Raw genomic sequence first — 15403 nt, 5'->3', positions numbered from 1 at the left:
TTCTTTATAAAAGAAAATTAGGTGATGATCATCATCAGATGATATCAGACATTATTAGGTAACATCAAACAAAACATTAGTATGCTACATATTTCCTCTCTTTTTTGACTATTTTTATTATAACTGATTTGTTAATTAATGATCAATTAAATAATAAATAAATATAATAATTCAGTAAAGGTATCAACAATATTGTTTTTTTTGTATAAAGTGTCAACGATATTAATCATTCTAACTTTTAATGTGAGAGCTCATGGACAAAATAGATTTTATCATAAAAATAGCATGCAAAGAGAAAAATAATCAAACTAATATTCATTAAAGAATTAGTACACCTATATCTCTAATATTAAATTGTAAAGAATTGGGGTTTAGATTTTCTAAGTGAAGTTTATGATTTATGGTTTAGGATCTACGAATTAAGGTTTAGGAAATTTTAAAATAATATATAGGATATATTATGGTCTAGGATCTAAGATTTAAGGTTTAAGGTATAAATTTATAATAATAATATCTTTTAATATTTTAATATTTTAATTATATTTAATGTATTCTTCATTAAAAATAGCTTTGTTTTTTTTTCTTTTACCTAATGATGATATTTTGTGATGAAATATAATTTTATGTTTTTAAGAGAATATCCCAATCATATATTTATTGTACCATCATCTTTTTCATGACAGCGTAATTGTTTATATTTATTATAACTATTTTCTAATTTAATTTTGACATTAGCTTGGATTTTCTTTTAATATATTGTTCTCAGATGAATTCAACGTGGGGAATATAAATTATTTATCTATTTATTTGTTTTTGTATTTAGTGATATTTTTTATACTCTTAAAAATTGTTATTTTAAACATGTGGAAAAATAATAGTCTGTTTATTTATAAAATTTATAAGTTAGGTAGATTAATACATATAGTTACAATTCAATGATATACATGTTTGTTTGAATCTTTTATATGTTATTGTATTTGATTTTTATAATCAACAACATTAAAATGATGTTTTATATACGTGTCAACGCTCTTTTGAGAAAAGGGTTTGCATGTAACATGTTTATATATATCTTATGGTTTCAACATGTTTACATTTCCATTTGTATTGTTTCTTTACGATGAAGCCGTGTGTGATGTTGAGGATGATGGTGACCAAGGAGTCATATCCATAGGATAACTCCCCAACACCCGCAAGAACGACGTGAACTCCTGAACCTCCGAGAGCGCGTTCTGAGCACGCGTCTCCGCCATCGACGCCTCAAAGTCAACGTAAAACATATACTCGAAATGCTTCGCCGTCCCTACGTTCACATCATCAACAAGCCTGATGGGACGGTTGTGATTCGGCCTAGATTCAATCTTCGTCAAGCTGATGTCCCTAAACGCGAGAGCAGAAAGTACCTTGAACAGCACGCTAGTGCCTTTCTCATGCGCGAAGACGATGCTCGTTTTAAAAGGCCGATCAGTTCTCGGTACGATTGGATCACGCGCCAGCATAACAAAGCGCGTCACGTTACTCGCGTCATCTTGTATCCCGTCTTCCAAAATCTCCAGCCCGTAAATCTCGGCGGCGCGTGCGCTCGCTATCGCCGCCGTGTCGTGGAGATTGTTGGCGGCGATAAACTCAGCGGCTCCCGCGGTGTCGTCCACGGCCTCGCGGGAGACGTTGAGACCGAGCTTTGTGAGTGTGCGCTCGCACTGAGCGAGACCTTGAGGGTGTGAGATCACGCGCGTGAGGAGCTCCTTGCGTACGCCGGGAAGAGCTAAGAGACAGTGGTGGATAGGGAGATGGACTTCTCCGACGATGTGAAGACGGTGGCGGAGGAAAAGATCGTAGTTACGGTGGATAGAACCGCCGAGAGAGTTCTCAACCGGTAGAACCGCGCGATCAGCGGTCCAGCACTCTACCGCTTGAAACGCAACTTCAAACTGGTCGCAAGGGATAGCTTTGCAGTTAGGGTAAGCCTTACCTGCGGCTGCCTCGGAGTAAGCTCCGGGAACGCCTTGATACGCGACGCGTAGGTTAGATCCGTGCATGGGAGTCGGGGAGAGATCATTGACGGTAAGAGGCTTCTGATGATGTGAGACACGTGCAGTGCTGTTATGACAGTTCACATGATCAACTCCGACAGAAACTGGAGGCATTGGTAAGGTTTCGGACTGCTGTTGAGACACAACCTTGCTTGTAAGAATAGCAGATGAGCTCTGCCATTCCGAGCGACTAGTTTCGTACGTATCAGTTCCCTGCGAATTTTGTTCGGATGGATAAGATCGTGCCAACTGCGGTGCAGCTTTCATGTTTTGGCAATGGTGTCTGAAAATTTTGAAACTTCAATACAAGGAAGGATATAGCAAAGTTGAGGAAGCAAGAAACAATGTCGCTTGAGTAGTTCGCTTGTTTGGTCAATTCTCTACCTAATGCTACCACCTCCACCAACTCCTCCATACTTGACTTGTGGCATTAGGTTTTTGTTATTTTATTGAGTTTATAAGCCATATGCTTCTGTCCAACTTTAATCAACAGAACTAACTCAATAACCAATTCTCTTTATATCTAACTGATTGAAGCTCTCTCTAATACATCCACAAATCTAGTTTGGGCCAAGCTTATAAACCAAGAGCCTGATGAAACTTAACCAAAACCGCATCAAATCAAACCCCTATGGGTCGTAATCGTTCTGATGATGTGTTCTTACGGTAACATTAATTTTGTTTGATACATTGAGACGAATGTGATTAATGGTTTCATGAGGAGATGACACAAACGAATAAAAGATTAATCATCCACACACAGAAAATAGATACGTTTGATTCATACAAAGCAAAAGTGCGATTAAATAAGATTGAAAGCATGTGATATGTAATGAAAAGATAGACTACAATAAGAAAATATAGGAAGAGTATCTATTGAGGAATATCGTACAATAATGAAGTGAAGCACACCAATTTTCTCTTCTAATACAAACAAATACAGTGAGAGAAACAGAAAATTCACGTGCTTCACAAAATTCCAAGAGATAATCACAGTGTGATTATCACACCCTTATTAAATAAGAAATATGATATAACATGCATTGTCCTACTTAAACACACCAAATACATAAAACCAATATCTCAAATTTTCAAGTATTAGATAGACACCGGGTTCTACATGTAGACGCATCGTAAATATATCCCAAGAAAAGAGATCTAAATTTTAAAATGTTGCTTCATTTTCTATGGTTTAAAATAGCTACATTTTTTTATACATCTAGTCTAAGTCTAACAAAGAATTTCTCCCTTTTCAAGATAGAAATTCTTTGGTAGACTTGAGATGTTTAATTTGTGGTGCATAGTTATGAAGCAACGTTGGAAAATTCAGATCTTACCGATAGATCTACGATTCCCACAGTCACCCGGTGTGTGTATCTAACATGGCTATCACTCTGTAGTGACACATTCCACATCCTCTTCAAACCCATCAAAAGAAAGAGACGGGTGAGGAGAATGTCCAAGTCCAAAGGACTTGATGTGGTCCTTAAGAGACCTCTTGTGCTTGAAATCTGATCCACATGTACAATACCAAAGCTTTCCACAGTTCTTCTCATGAGTCCTCCAATCTCCTTTGACAGCCAACGCTTTGCCACATTTACCACAAGAGAAATGCTTGGAGCCATGCTTACGTTTGTAATGTGTCTGAAGTGTACGGAAGTCCTTCAAGGGCTTGGCACGAGGATGGTTGATGTTGTTCTTGCATCCTTCAGCGCAGCAATAACATGGCAGCCTCAGGATAGCCGCAGGTTGAGTTGTACCCTTCAAAGAGTCAGCTCCTTTTCTGAACTCTGATCCATGTCCCCACATGTGCATCTGTGTTGTTTATATAAACTCATTAGAACCTAAGCAGTGATGTGGATCACTTCTTCACTTATGTTTATATATGTGAGAGAGGTTTGAGTATTTCGAATTCAATTGATATTCACCAATCTAGAAATATATTCTATGTATACAAGTTACATGAAGACCCATTCAAAATAGTTAAAGTGAGATAATTGAATTCTAAGTAAATTATAAATATAAACGAATGATGCTTAATTAGATGGCTTTTAATTAGATGATTATTAGGTTAAGTAATCGATAGCATGTATCCAGTAAAAGTAGAGTATGATCATTGTTTTGTTTTTTTTGATAAACTAGTATGATCATTGTTTGTCTTTATTTTCTCCCTTTTTTGGTTTGTTGCTAAATTACTTTACCAAATCCCACTCCGTGATTAATCTTTTGCTTTCTGGCTTTTCAGCAAAAAAGGCAAGACAAACAATGAAAAAAGTCAAAAGATTTTCGAAGATGTCTCAACTAATCCAGAAGTTATATACCCAACTATCCTTCTTTTTGTTGATTTGGGATTTGTATATCTACTACGATGATTCACCAGCCGAGATTAATTACCGTAATAATTAAGCCATTAAATTTCAAAATCTTTTATTTTAAACTAAAAACTTTCCTTGCAAAATTATGCATGTTATGGTGTTTATTTCAGTACTCCTAACTCCTAACTCCTAAGTATGAAATCAAAGTTTAGTCTATTCTGTTATTTTAACTCAAAAATAGATATTATGTATTAGATCTTTTCTCCTAAGGAAATCTAACCCTAAATGAAATACATATGATTATTAGAATGGACAAAGGCAAAGGTAAAGTTGATATAGTGATAATATTTCCTTCTTTCTTAATATAAGTTATATAACATCTAGTGATAATGTATTGATTACATTATAAAGCAAGATTTCGACCCATAGAAGCACGCTTGTATGTGAATTAGTGGATATGTATGAAACTATATATTATAGAGATGATAAGAGAGAAGTCGTACCTGCATGTTATTGTACCTAGTGAAGGTTTTGCAGCAAATAGAGCAAGCAAATTGCATTGGACCGACATGAATCTGAGCCGGACTTGGTATCCAAAACCTCTTCCCACAGACTCCCATATCAGAATCAATCATCTCCTGTTGAAACTTCATCGTTCTCCTTTTCTTCATCATCACCACGCCATCTTCTGTCATCTCTCTCTTGATGGGTTTTTCCTGATGATGATCAGAAGTTGTATCAGAGTCATCCTCCTCCGAGTTACCACGGTGGTAGGTAGGCAATCCTATTCGGAGGGTAACTACATCATCATCCATCTCTTCTTTGATTTCATCAGATGCTTGACTTTCATCTTCCATGAGCTTGTTCAGAAGAGGCAAGCATTGAATAGTGTTTGTGTTGAGTGGTTCTTGTGGTTGGTATAAGAATAGAGATCGTTCCAACTTCATCTGACTTTGGTGATATGATCTTGATACAACATCTTGTGTCTTCGTACGGAATAATACAGAAGGAGAAGAAGAATTTGAAGATGCTCTAAGCCATGCAAGGAAGCTTGAGGACTCAAAACCTAAGCCTTTCTCATCAAGATTCATCTCTCTCTCGCTCTCGACGAAAATGTGTTAGATTAGCAGTAAAGGTTATTTATTCAACCTTCCTGATGTGTATAGGTTCTTGTATTTTTTCTTCCTACCCAACACGTATAGGTAAACACGAGAATGTTCGCACGTGTCTACGTACGCGTTTACATAAGGGGAAGAGAGTGTAATTTTCTTCATATCAATGTGGTGGGTCTTACTTAATATAGTGAAAAGGAGAGACGCACAAGCACAAGGCTTTTTCAACGAAAGAGAATCCTAAGAAGACTCGTAGATATTCATTGAACCATTTTTGTTCTTCTTTAACCTCTTTTCCTTTCCCATTATTAATGACTATGTAACACCTTATACCAACAAATACGATATCATTTTTCATCATTCTATAGTCATAATTATCTTTCAAGTGCAAATAGACCGGCGAAGACAAAACTCATCATCATCATCATATCAAAACAACAATTTCAACATCATTTTAGCCGTCTTTTAAGGGACAAATGATAAAAGCATATTACTATAAAATCACGCGTTCGCTTTTATTGACGTTTGATGATTCAAGTAGCATATCACACGATGATGTAATATTATAATGCATGTGTTTGATTAATTCCCCTTTTCATACGCAAGAGTTTTCTAGGACTCAACTCCATTACTTAATTAACAGATGAAACTAACCTAACGGCGAAATACAGTTGGAACTAATTATTTCATTGATACTACATCTGTTTCTTCAAGATCAGTGTTATTTTATTTTATCCTTTACAAAAATGTATTTTTAAATTTCAGTATCAATTGATACATATTTTAAACGTAATAATAATTATGAAATGCCTTGATTTTTATTGGTTAAATAGATGTAACTGTTAATAACATAAATACATTTCAATAGTTTTTTAGTTTGTATGAAAATGTCAATTACGAGAACCTTGAGATTTTAGTTAAGTTTATGTGAATGCTAAATAAATTAAATAATAAAAACATTTCCAACAAAAAAAAGATTTTTCAAGTATATATCAATTCCTTACTTCAACGACATATATTTCCATATAAAAGCGAGATGTTTTTTTATTTCCTTATAAGCACTATAAATTTGAATCTACCGTAACGCCCAATTCATTCCGAACACTTTTTCTATGATAAAGACGAAGCACAACAATCAAAAGACCTACTAATAGTATTTGGAAAGATTCAAGGTGGTGAAGGGTTTAGAAGTTTGAAAGATTTGGAAGAGAATGAGGTAGCTAGTGGAGTTTGACCTATAAGCAAAAGATTCTAGTATAAAATACATTGAAAAAGAAGAAAGGGAGGACGATGTTCACCGCATAAAATGTCAGTTTAGTCAATACCTGAAGGAATAAAATATAAGTAAAACAGTAATCATCAATTCGAAACGACAAGCTTATTCAATGTATCATATATGTGTCTATCATTCACGGGAAAATGTACGCATGCGACATGGTCCAAGTGTGGTATGAGTTTATCTTTTTGTGAGCCGCATTTCAATCGCTAATCAACCATTCAAATAAGACGGTTCACATGTGAGCACTGTAGAATTATATTTTGTATTTTGTGTCTCTCTTATGGTTATTAGGCCTACATCGAGCTTTCATTGTAATATTATCGTTTAAGCCTATTTAGCTTCTTTCATTGTAATAGTATTGATTGTACTTAGCTTCTTTCATAACAAACCATTGGACTTTGATCAATTTAAAGAGTGGTAATTAGTTGTTCAAAAAAAAAAAAAAGAGTGGTAATTAATTATCCACCTTTCTCATCTTCTTCCTCCGCTTTTGCTTACATGATAGGGCCACAAAGAAGTGTCTAGCCCATCTAAGGCCCGATAGTCTCATGTATGGGTCTTATCAAGTGCTTTTTATCGTTTTGGCTTTCCCCCGCTAAGTACAACATTTTTTTTTTGCTAAACATTAAGTACAACATAAAAATATTTAGAGCGGTCGACCAGTGAAATTAACACAAAGGAACTCGACCATTTAGTCATAAAGATTCCAATCTCAATTCAGAAATTGGAGAACTGGTTGCGCGATGACTGAACCATCTGCAGATCCGTCGTCGTTTGGCAAGATGTTTCATCACTTATCAGCGTCCTAATAACATTAATTATATCCAAAATTACATTACAAATTTATAAGTATATACATAAAAATGAATTATATAAAAATGTGCCTTACTCTCGTGGTCGTGACAACCAAAGAGAGCTAAGAGCTCTGAGCCGTCCGTAATACTCCCCGATTACTAGAAAACACCGTGCAGCTTGACGAACGGTCAAGATCCGCCTCAGCTGGTGAACGGTTTGCTGCCTTAAGTTATCAGCCTTCATTTAGATTAACAATAGAAACTCAGTTATCAATTACAGCTTATTTAATTAAGCCTGTTAAAAACCTAGCTGATTCTTTTTATAGGATCATAAAGAAGATTATAATGGCACACCTACTACTTTGGCGTGCAAATGCGTATTACTTTTGGTCCAAAACGGTAAACGAAATATTTATACAAGTATAATATAATAACAATTACTTACTATTTTCATCCTTGTCCTTATTTCACACATTAGGATAGTGTGCATTTGTTAATATAGGATGAGATTGAAAATGATGTACATTTGTTACTATATGATATTTCCAGTGAAAACAATATAATTCAATTTGATCCTAGTGTCTGAAAACAAGAAAAACATTTTATATGTTTTTTTACCAAAAAAACATTCTATATGTATTTTATTTTGTTCAAAACAAAAAAATTGAAAGGGAGAATACTTTTTAACATATTCTCTTTGTTTGCTTCAGCTAACTAGTATATCAAAACAAGTTGGTGAAAGAAATTTGGCTCTCGGAGAATAATTATAGTTAAGACCATAGAACATAGATTATTATATGAGAGAAGAAAAATAGCGGCAAGAAAATGAAATTGAGCATAATCTAGAAATAGACAATTCATGAAAGCAACATTTGATCAAATTCTGGTTTAATAAGACATTTTTTTTCTATATATATTAAAAGGTTTTAGTTTTTTTTTTTGAACAAACTAAACTTGCATTTATCCTCACACAAAGTCTAAGCTCCACGAGTGGAGTTCATTACAGATGCAGCTAGAGCTGATTTTGCCACAGAGTCAGCTTCAGCATTGAAGTTTCGAGAAATAAAATTAAAGGAGATTACATCAAAGAAAGGGATAAAATGGTAGATATCAAACATGATACTGAAGACATTTTTTTTCTATATATATTAAAAGGTTTTAGTTAAACATCAATACAAAAACGTAAACATTTTTTTACACTTTTAACTTTCTTAAAAATGTTCCGTAAAACAAATAAACATTGTTATGATTTAGAGTGCAAATATAAACACATATGAAACTTAAATAAAGAAAAGGTTAGAAAATGGAACCTGGCGGATAAAGCCCTCGAGGTTAGAGACCTTGCCGAGAGCGACGGCCATCTGTTGCATTCCATCGATGACTTGAGAGGCAGCGAGGGTATCGATGAGAGATTGCTGAAGTTGTTCAAGGCCTTGCGAGAGAGCCTCCTCTGCTTGTTGCGATGAGTGTTGTAGGCTATATATTCCCATCAGCTGTTGCTCCGTCAATAGATCCATTTGCGACACCAGTATCTTACAAAACCCCCCATCAATTTTCTCTTTTAGTTTTGACTTATAACTAATGACAGTATACTTTCTCTAGTTAAAATTTAACTATTAAGTTTCTATCTTCCAACAGTTTTTTGTTCTGCAAACGCACACGGAGAACAATACTCTAATTATACATTTCATGATCAGAGCCAAAATCTGGACGAAACATTCGGTCTCCAAAATTTAAAAAATTATTATACATATAAATCGTATGACTTTCAAATTATCAAAATACCTTTTATTAAAATTAACGTAAAAATGTTTATCGCCCCTTAAATCTCAACCATGTCATGCTTTATGAAATGCTGACTAACCTTGATAAAGTCTGATGGACGGAAACCAGCCATCCAAATAAAACAGCGTTCGGCAGGGGACATCCATGTTCCGATGATGAGGTGAAAAACGTCGGCTTTCGCGGCCACTGCTTTCAATCTAAATACCTCATCGAAGTGAGCGATATAACCGTCAACGATCAACCTTAAATCATTGTCAGATAAGTGAGCCTGCAGACCGGTCCGAATCTCCGACATATGCCGGTTCTCGTCCTCTAGCCATCTCCCATATTCCATGTCAAACATTGCAGCTCCTACGTACGTATGCACATTTCAACATTATGTTAATAAGTAACTAATAACATTATGTTCAAAAAAAAAGTAACTAATAATATATATATATATATATACATATATATATATATATACATATATATAGTTGTTGGGTCCAACCCAGTATTTCAACAAAATAATACTGCAAATAGAGTTTTAGGTTTCGGTACCGGAAGTGATGTTAGGTCCAGGTGGACCACATCCACCCATAAACATCCCCTATATCAAGAGAAGTCATATAAATTAATCAGCACAATAAGATTATAAGACAAAATAGTTTAATTATTAAGTGACCCAACCTGAGAACGAGCTCGCTGAAGTTCTTGCTCTAACTGGGAAAGTTTTATCCTACTTGATTCTAGCTGCTGCACATAAGCCTGCTCGCAAACCACATATACATTTGTTATTTACGTTTATCATAATATATGACCCATATTTATAAATATTAATCATTAATTTATCTCTAGATAAATCAAAGTTCCCTCCATGCATAGCAATTATATATACGTCATAATAACTGAATGATAGAAGACTGGTAAATGGTAGATATAGGAAATAAATGCTACTATATAATACATTTCACAGAACAGTGCGATTTACCAGTGTAATAGTAATAGCATTGTAAATACGTGTAACATATACTCTACTTTTTAACATTAAAACAATATTATTTGAAAATAGTTAAGGAAATAGGATTTATAAATAGTTAAAATAATGATAATGATTCGACGTGAAAAGATAGGGATTGTAATAGTTACCTTTTTCCTAAGACGGCTTTTGCGAGCAGCTTCTCTATTTTGGGCCAAACGTCTCAATGTCTGAAATAATCCAATTTTAAGCACATTTTGAAACAGGAGGCTAACTAGCTAATTCGGGGGGGGGGGGGAGGGGGGGGGGGGGGGGGGGAGGGGGGGGGGGAATAGGCGTGGGCATTCGGGTCCCAATCGGGTTTCGGTTTTATCCATTCGGATTTTGGTTCTTCGGGTTTATCAAAATCAACCCCATTCGGGTTATATAAAAGTTCGGTTCGGGACCGGTTCGGGTTATATCGGGTTCGGGTCGGGGTAAGTAAATCTTCAAAGAACCGGTATAACCCATTGTACTTTCGGGGGGGGGGGGAATAGGCGTGGGCATTCGGGGTCCCAATCGGGTTTCGGTTTTATCCATTCGGATTTTGGTTCTTCGGGTTTATCAAAATCAACCCCATTCGGGTTATATAAAAGTTCGGTTCGGGACCGGTTCGGGTTATATCGGGTTCGGGTCGGGGTAAGTAAATCTTCAAAGAACCGGTATAACCCATTGTACTTTCGGGTTCGGGTCCCAATCGGTTCTTCGGTTTAAAAATACATGATTTGTACCTATTTTGTAACTAAAACATAAATGAAATCGGTTCTTCGGATTTAAAATACATGATTTGTACATATTTTAATAGCCAAAACATAAGTAAAATCGATTCAAAAATAAGAAAAAACATCAAACGTGATCATTCAAAATCAATCGAAAGATAAACATAGTTAGTGATATAAAGAAAACCAGATAAATGAAATCATAAAACAAAAACTAAGTTCTCATGAAATGAGAAACACTATTTAAGGAAAACAAAACCAAAATAAAAAAACTTTAGGCTTCAACCGCTACATTCCACCATCAACCTTCATGTAATAGATAATTATTTTAGAAGTTCAATAATATCTTAAAGTATTTTGGATACATATTAAGAATTAAGGTCATATTTGGTAGAAGTTCTTTTTGTTATTATAAATGTTTCGGGTTCTATCGGATATCCATTTAGGTCCGGGTTCGGTTCGGATAATATCCATAACCCAATATACCGAAAAATATGATCCATTCGGTATTTATATCGGGTTCGGATCGGTTCGGATTCATTTTTATCGGATCGGGTTCGGTTCGGATTTTCGGATTCGGTTTATTTGCCCAGCTCTAGGGGGGAATATGAACCCAAGATTTATGAAATGTCATTAAAAAGTATATATATGTCTCCTCGAGGGAGACGAGTAAATGCAATGAAATAATGATGATAAACGTTAAAGTACCTTAGCATCAAGAAGTTTAACGTTAGTTGTAGCCTTCCTCTGCAATGTCAGAGAACAAAGATGAAAATAGAAACAAATTCAGTGGAAAAATAAAACACAGAAATGAATTGTGTAAGTTAAACTGAGTCATGTAATAAACATTTATATATAGCTAAAAAGGAGCATATATTAGTTTATCAAATTATTTAGAAAAAAGAAATATTTAGAAAACATGTGTTAAATTTATATATAACTAGTTACATTATTATCATGATAGTAGATGTAAAAAGAAAATGAAAAGAGAGGATATTGTTTAATCCTACATAAAGGAAAATTAAAAAAAATAATACTGAGGAGTATTCTGCTTTATTTCATTTTGGGGTTTCTTAAGAACAATTTGTCTTTTTCAACGGATTGAGAGAGGTAAAAAAATCTGAATCTCCTCTGATCTGTTTCCGGTTTGGGATCTGTTAATGGTTTTTGTTTTATTCTAAGATTTGATAGGACATATACAAATATAAAATGCTTGTGCATGCATATTTACATAAAAGCATGCGTGTTACATGACTCCACATGCATATATCTCTTTCCTGAAATTAAAAAAAAACTGATGTTGATGAGTACCTTATCCTCAGAAGCTTTTGGAGGAGCTAGAGTTCGAGAAGTAGAGGGAAGTCCAGATGCTGAGGTTGAGTTTGCCATGTTGTTGCTGTGATGATGCTGAAGCATGAGATGATGATTTTGTTTGCTACTCATCGGAGACTCCGGCAGTTGACTTTCTGCTTTGCCAGAAAAATTCGCCGATTCTGAATCGCTGCTCTCTCCTCCTGACTTTGAACTTTCCTGCAATACCAGTACATAATTCAACATGGACGTACTTATGATCGTATAGTAAATTCGATATAATAAAAAGTCAGAAAAGGGATGATTAATACTAAGGAAGATTTAACCTTAAGCGTATAAAAATTGACAAATGGGTGTTATTCAAATTGATTCTGGTTTATAAAGTCAGAAAAGGAACAAGTAAATAATTTAAATAATCGCTTTCAGTTTTGAGGGAAAACAGGCCAAAATGATATTCTGTAAGAGAGAAGAAGAAAGCTGAAAGATATTTAGAAGAGTGTAAAATGTAAACTTTTAAAGATGACAAGTATTTATTTTTATTTTGAAATGCCGAAAAGGGAGAAAAAACCAGAGGAAAGGGTCAAAGAAGAAGAAAGTGTACAGTAGGAAGACTTTTGTGAGTTCTGATTGGCCATGAAGGGAACATCTCCAGAGTCGTAGCTCCTCCTCCTGCAAATAAACCTGCAAATTTACCATCATTACATCTACATATGCTCATGATAATAAATGATTTTAATTATGTGCATGTGTGCGTTTGCTCTAACCTAGTTTAAAATTAAATCACATCATTTATCACGTGGATATATACTTAACATGAGTACATGACACACTTACCCAATCTAATTATGAATACTTTTTTTTTTTTTGGGTCTAAATGTTAAGATAATTATGAATACTTGTCAGCATAAATTAGTAGTATATAGAAAGACATATTGTGTGTATTTCATATATGGCGGAGGTTAGAGAGTTGGTAAATGAATTTTATTTTATTTTATTCAAAAAGGAAAAACGAGAAAACAAATGAATAAACAAGTCACACCATATCATGGCTCTCTTTTGCCTCCGTATTATTAGTACCAAACACCAAAACCTATCTAAAGACTTGTTCAGACTCGCAACTTTGTCATTTTTCTTCATATTCATTTTTTTTATTTTAGCTTAGAAAACTTCATTTTTTTATTTTAGCTTAGAAAACTTCATTGGAGTTTGTTAAGGAACGCTCACGTCATGCAGGGATTGAGAGAGGGCTTACGTGGCTTAGCTTCGTGGCTCCTAGAGTTAACACCTTGCAGAACCATTGCTTCTTCTAGCTCTCCGTAATCGAAGCAGGAGGATCCATCTTGGTCACTGTTTCATTTAATAATTCATTATTTAATCAATACTACAAAAAGAATATTCATGTGTTGTTACAACTAAAATTATACGAACTAACATTATTATTTTTGTGGTTAAATAGAACAGGAAGAACAAATAAATTAATACAACCCTACCTAGACGATCGTATATGATAAAATGTGTACACCAGAATTACAATTACTACACTTATAACCTATTTCGGATGTTTTAGCAAAAAAAAAACTAATTCGGATGTTATAATACAATATTTTCCGTTTACCCATTTTGATCTACGCTAACCATTTATTATTTTATAAATTACACTGTATATGTTATTATTAAGAAAACGAAATTTGAGGGTAGTCAAATAAAACCCTTAGAAAGGTCTGGAGCTAATTATAAGATTGAATATTATTAAGAAAAGATGAGTTAATTTTTTGTATATTAGTGTGAAGAAGAAAATAAAAGTTTTGTGATATATGAAAACAAAAGAGTCAGGGAAGATTTTGTTACATGAATCCAGGAGGTGGAGGATTGTTGCTGAGGCCATGAAGAAGTGAATAAGAAAGATGATGATTATCATTATGGTTTGTGGCTTCGCTGATTACTCTATGGTTATCCATCTCCCTGATTGATGATATCTTCCTATTTCTTGATCTTCTCTTCTACTTATGTCTTCTTCTTAATTATCTCTTGTCTGTAAAACATTAGTTGGTCTTGAAAAAGGGATGAAAGAAAGAACGAAAGGATATAAGATTCACTAATAGAAACTTTGAGTTAAGAAGACTGAGAGAGTTAGATAAAAAAAATTGAGAGAGATTACAAGCGTTAATCTTGATCAACATGAAGTGAAAAAATTATTGGAATCTCCAAAATAAAAGCAAGTTGATGATGAACATGAAACTAAGATATTGTGTTTAATTTATTACCTTTCTGTGCAGTTTTTCTTTTCTATTTGCTTTGGGGCTGTTTGAGAAGAAAGAGGAGAGAGAAAGTAGGATGCGAACTTTCTCTTCAAAATCTTTTTTTTTTGCTGAACAGAAAAACAAAGAGGGTCCAATATTTTCTCTTTCAGAGACATATATACAAATTAGTAATTAATTAATTAGTATTTGTATAGTCTATATAGTAGTATTATTACTCTTTCTGTCTCTCTCTACTTGTATGTGAAAAAAAACCTTTGTGATTCACCGGTCTCTCCTTTTCACTACTTTTTTTCTATCTAGTTCCACGAAATCACTTTTTATAAAACTTTGGTAAACACAAATTTGTACTTACTAAACTTAAAGAACCAAACATATTATAACAGATTAAAGAAATATCGACAATAATATTTCATGGTAAATCACTCGAAGATCTTGTCCTTCACAGACTTTGACTCCAGGCTATATATTTGTTTTGTGCGTCTAGCTACTTTTTCTGAATAATATTTGGGTTTGAAAAATTTGTACAACCGAATTTAAAAAAAAAAATCTTGACCAACTATATAGCTGTCAAGAGTCAAAGCTAGTAAGTTGCGATGTTTGGTTAGAAATTCGATCTATACATACCCATATATATAGATGAACTTTATATTATATAACTTTAAATAGATGAAAACAGATAATATAAGAGTGATAAGAGATTTTAACCTTGTTAGGGGAAATGAGCTTTATCCTTTTTTTATCAACTAGGAGCTTTATCCTTGTTAAAGAAAAAAAGAGCTTTATCTAGTGCAGAAGAT

The 15403-nt window shown here is 34.1% G+C and overlaps 3 protein-coding genes across 4 annotated transcripts; all 3 read right to left on the bottom strand.

Moving 5' to 3' along the window:
* Positions 1-947: 947 nt before the first annotated feature.
* Positions 948-2680, bottom strand: LOC106420031 (arogenate dehydratase/prephenate dehydratase 6, chloroplastic-like). The gene has a single exon (XM_013860866.3). The coding sequence runs from the start codon at positions 2298-2300 to the stop codon at positions 1116-1118; it is 1185 nt and encodes a 394-aa protein (XP_013716320.2). The 5' UTR covers positions 2301-2680; the 3' UTR covers positions 948-1115.
* A 212-nt stretch (positions 2681-2892) lies between these two features.
* Positions 2893-5613, bottom strand: LOC106419875 (zinc finger protein WIP3-like). Its single transcript, XM_022691587.2, has 2 exons — positions 4852-5613; positions 2893-3848 (listed from the first exon to the last, which is right to left on the bottom strand). The coding sequence occupies exons 1-2, from the start codon at positions 5437-5439 to the stop codon at positions 3423-3425; spliced, it is 1014 nt and encodes a 337-aa protein (XP_022547308.1). The 5' UTR covers positions 5440-5613; the 3' UTR covers positions 2893-3422.
* Positions 5614-7171: 1558 nt separating this feature from the next.
* LOC106420023 (transcription factor TGA9) lies at positions 7172-14478 on the bottom strand. Of its 2 annotated transcripts, XM_048741891.1 has the most exons (12): positions 14194-14478; positions 13598-13692; positions 12947-13026; positions 12346-12564; positions 11743-11781; positions 10447-10506; positions 9988-10065; positions 9859-9907; positions 9398-9669; positions 8844-9065; positions 7629-7771; positions 7172-7544 (listed from the first exon to the last, which is right to left on the bottom strand). In XM_048741891.1, exons 1-12 carry the CDS (start codon positions 14301-14303, stop codon positions 7457-7459), a joined length of 1455 nt encoding a protein of 484 aa, XP_048597848.1. In that variant the 5' UTR covers positions 14304-14478; the 3' UTR covers positions 7172-7456. The 2 variants fall into 2 exon arrangements, with proteins under 2 accessions (XP_048597848.1, XP_013716313.2); XM_013860859.3 differs by lacking the exons at positions 12947-13026; positions 13598-13692; positions 14194-14478 and adding an exon at positions 12672-12866.
* Positions 14479-15403: the final 925 nt, after the last annotated feature.

This window comes from Brassica napus, chromosome A9 (assembly GCF_020379485.1).
Source record: "Brassica napus cultivar Da-Ae chromosome A9, Da-Ae, whole genome shotgun sequence".
Taxonomy (NCBI): domain Eukaryota; kingdom Viridiplantae; phylum Streptophyta; class Magnoliopsida; order Brassicales; family Brassicaceae; genus Brassica; species Brassica napus.
The sequence above is the reverse complement of the archived record's forward strand: the minus strand, read 5'-3'. Positions and strand labels throughout refer to the sequence as shown.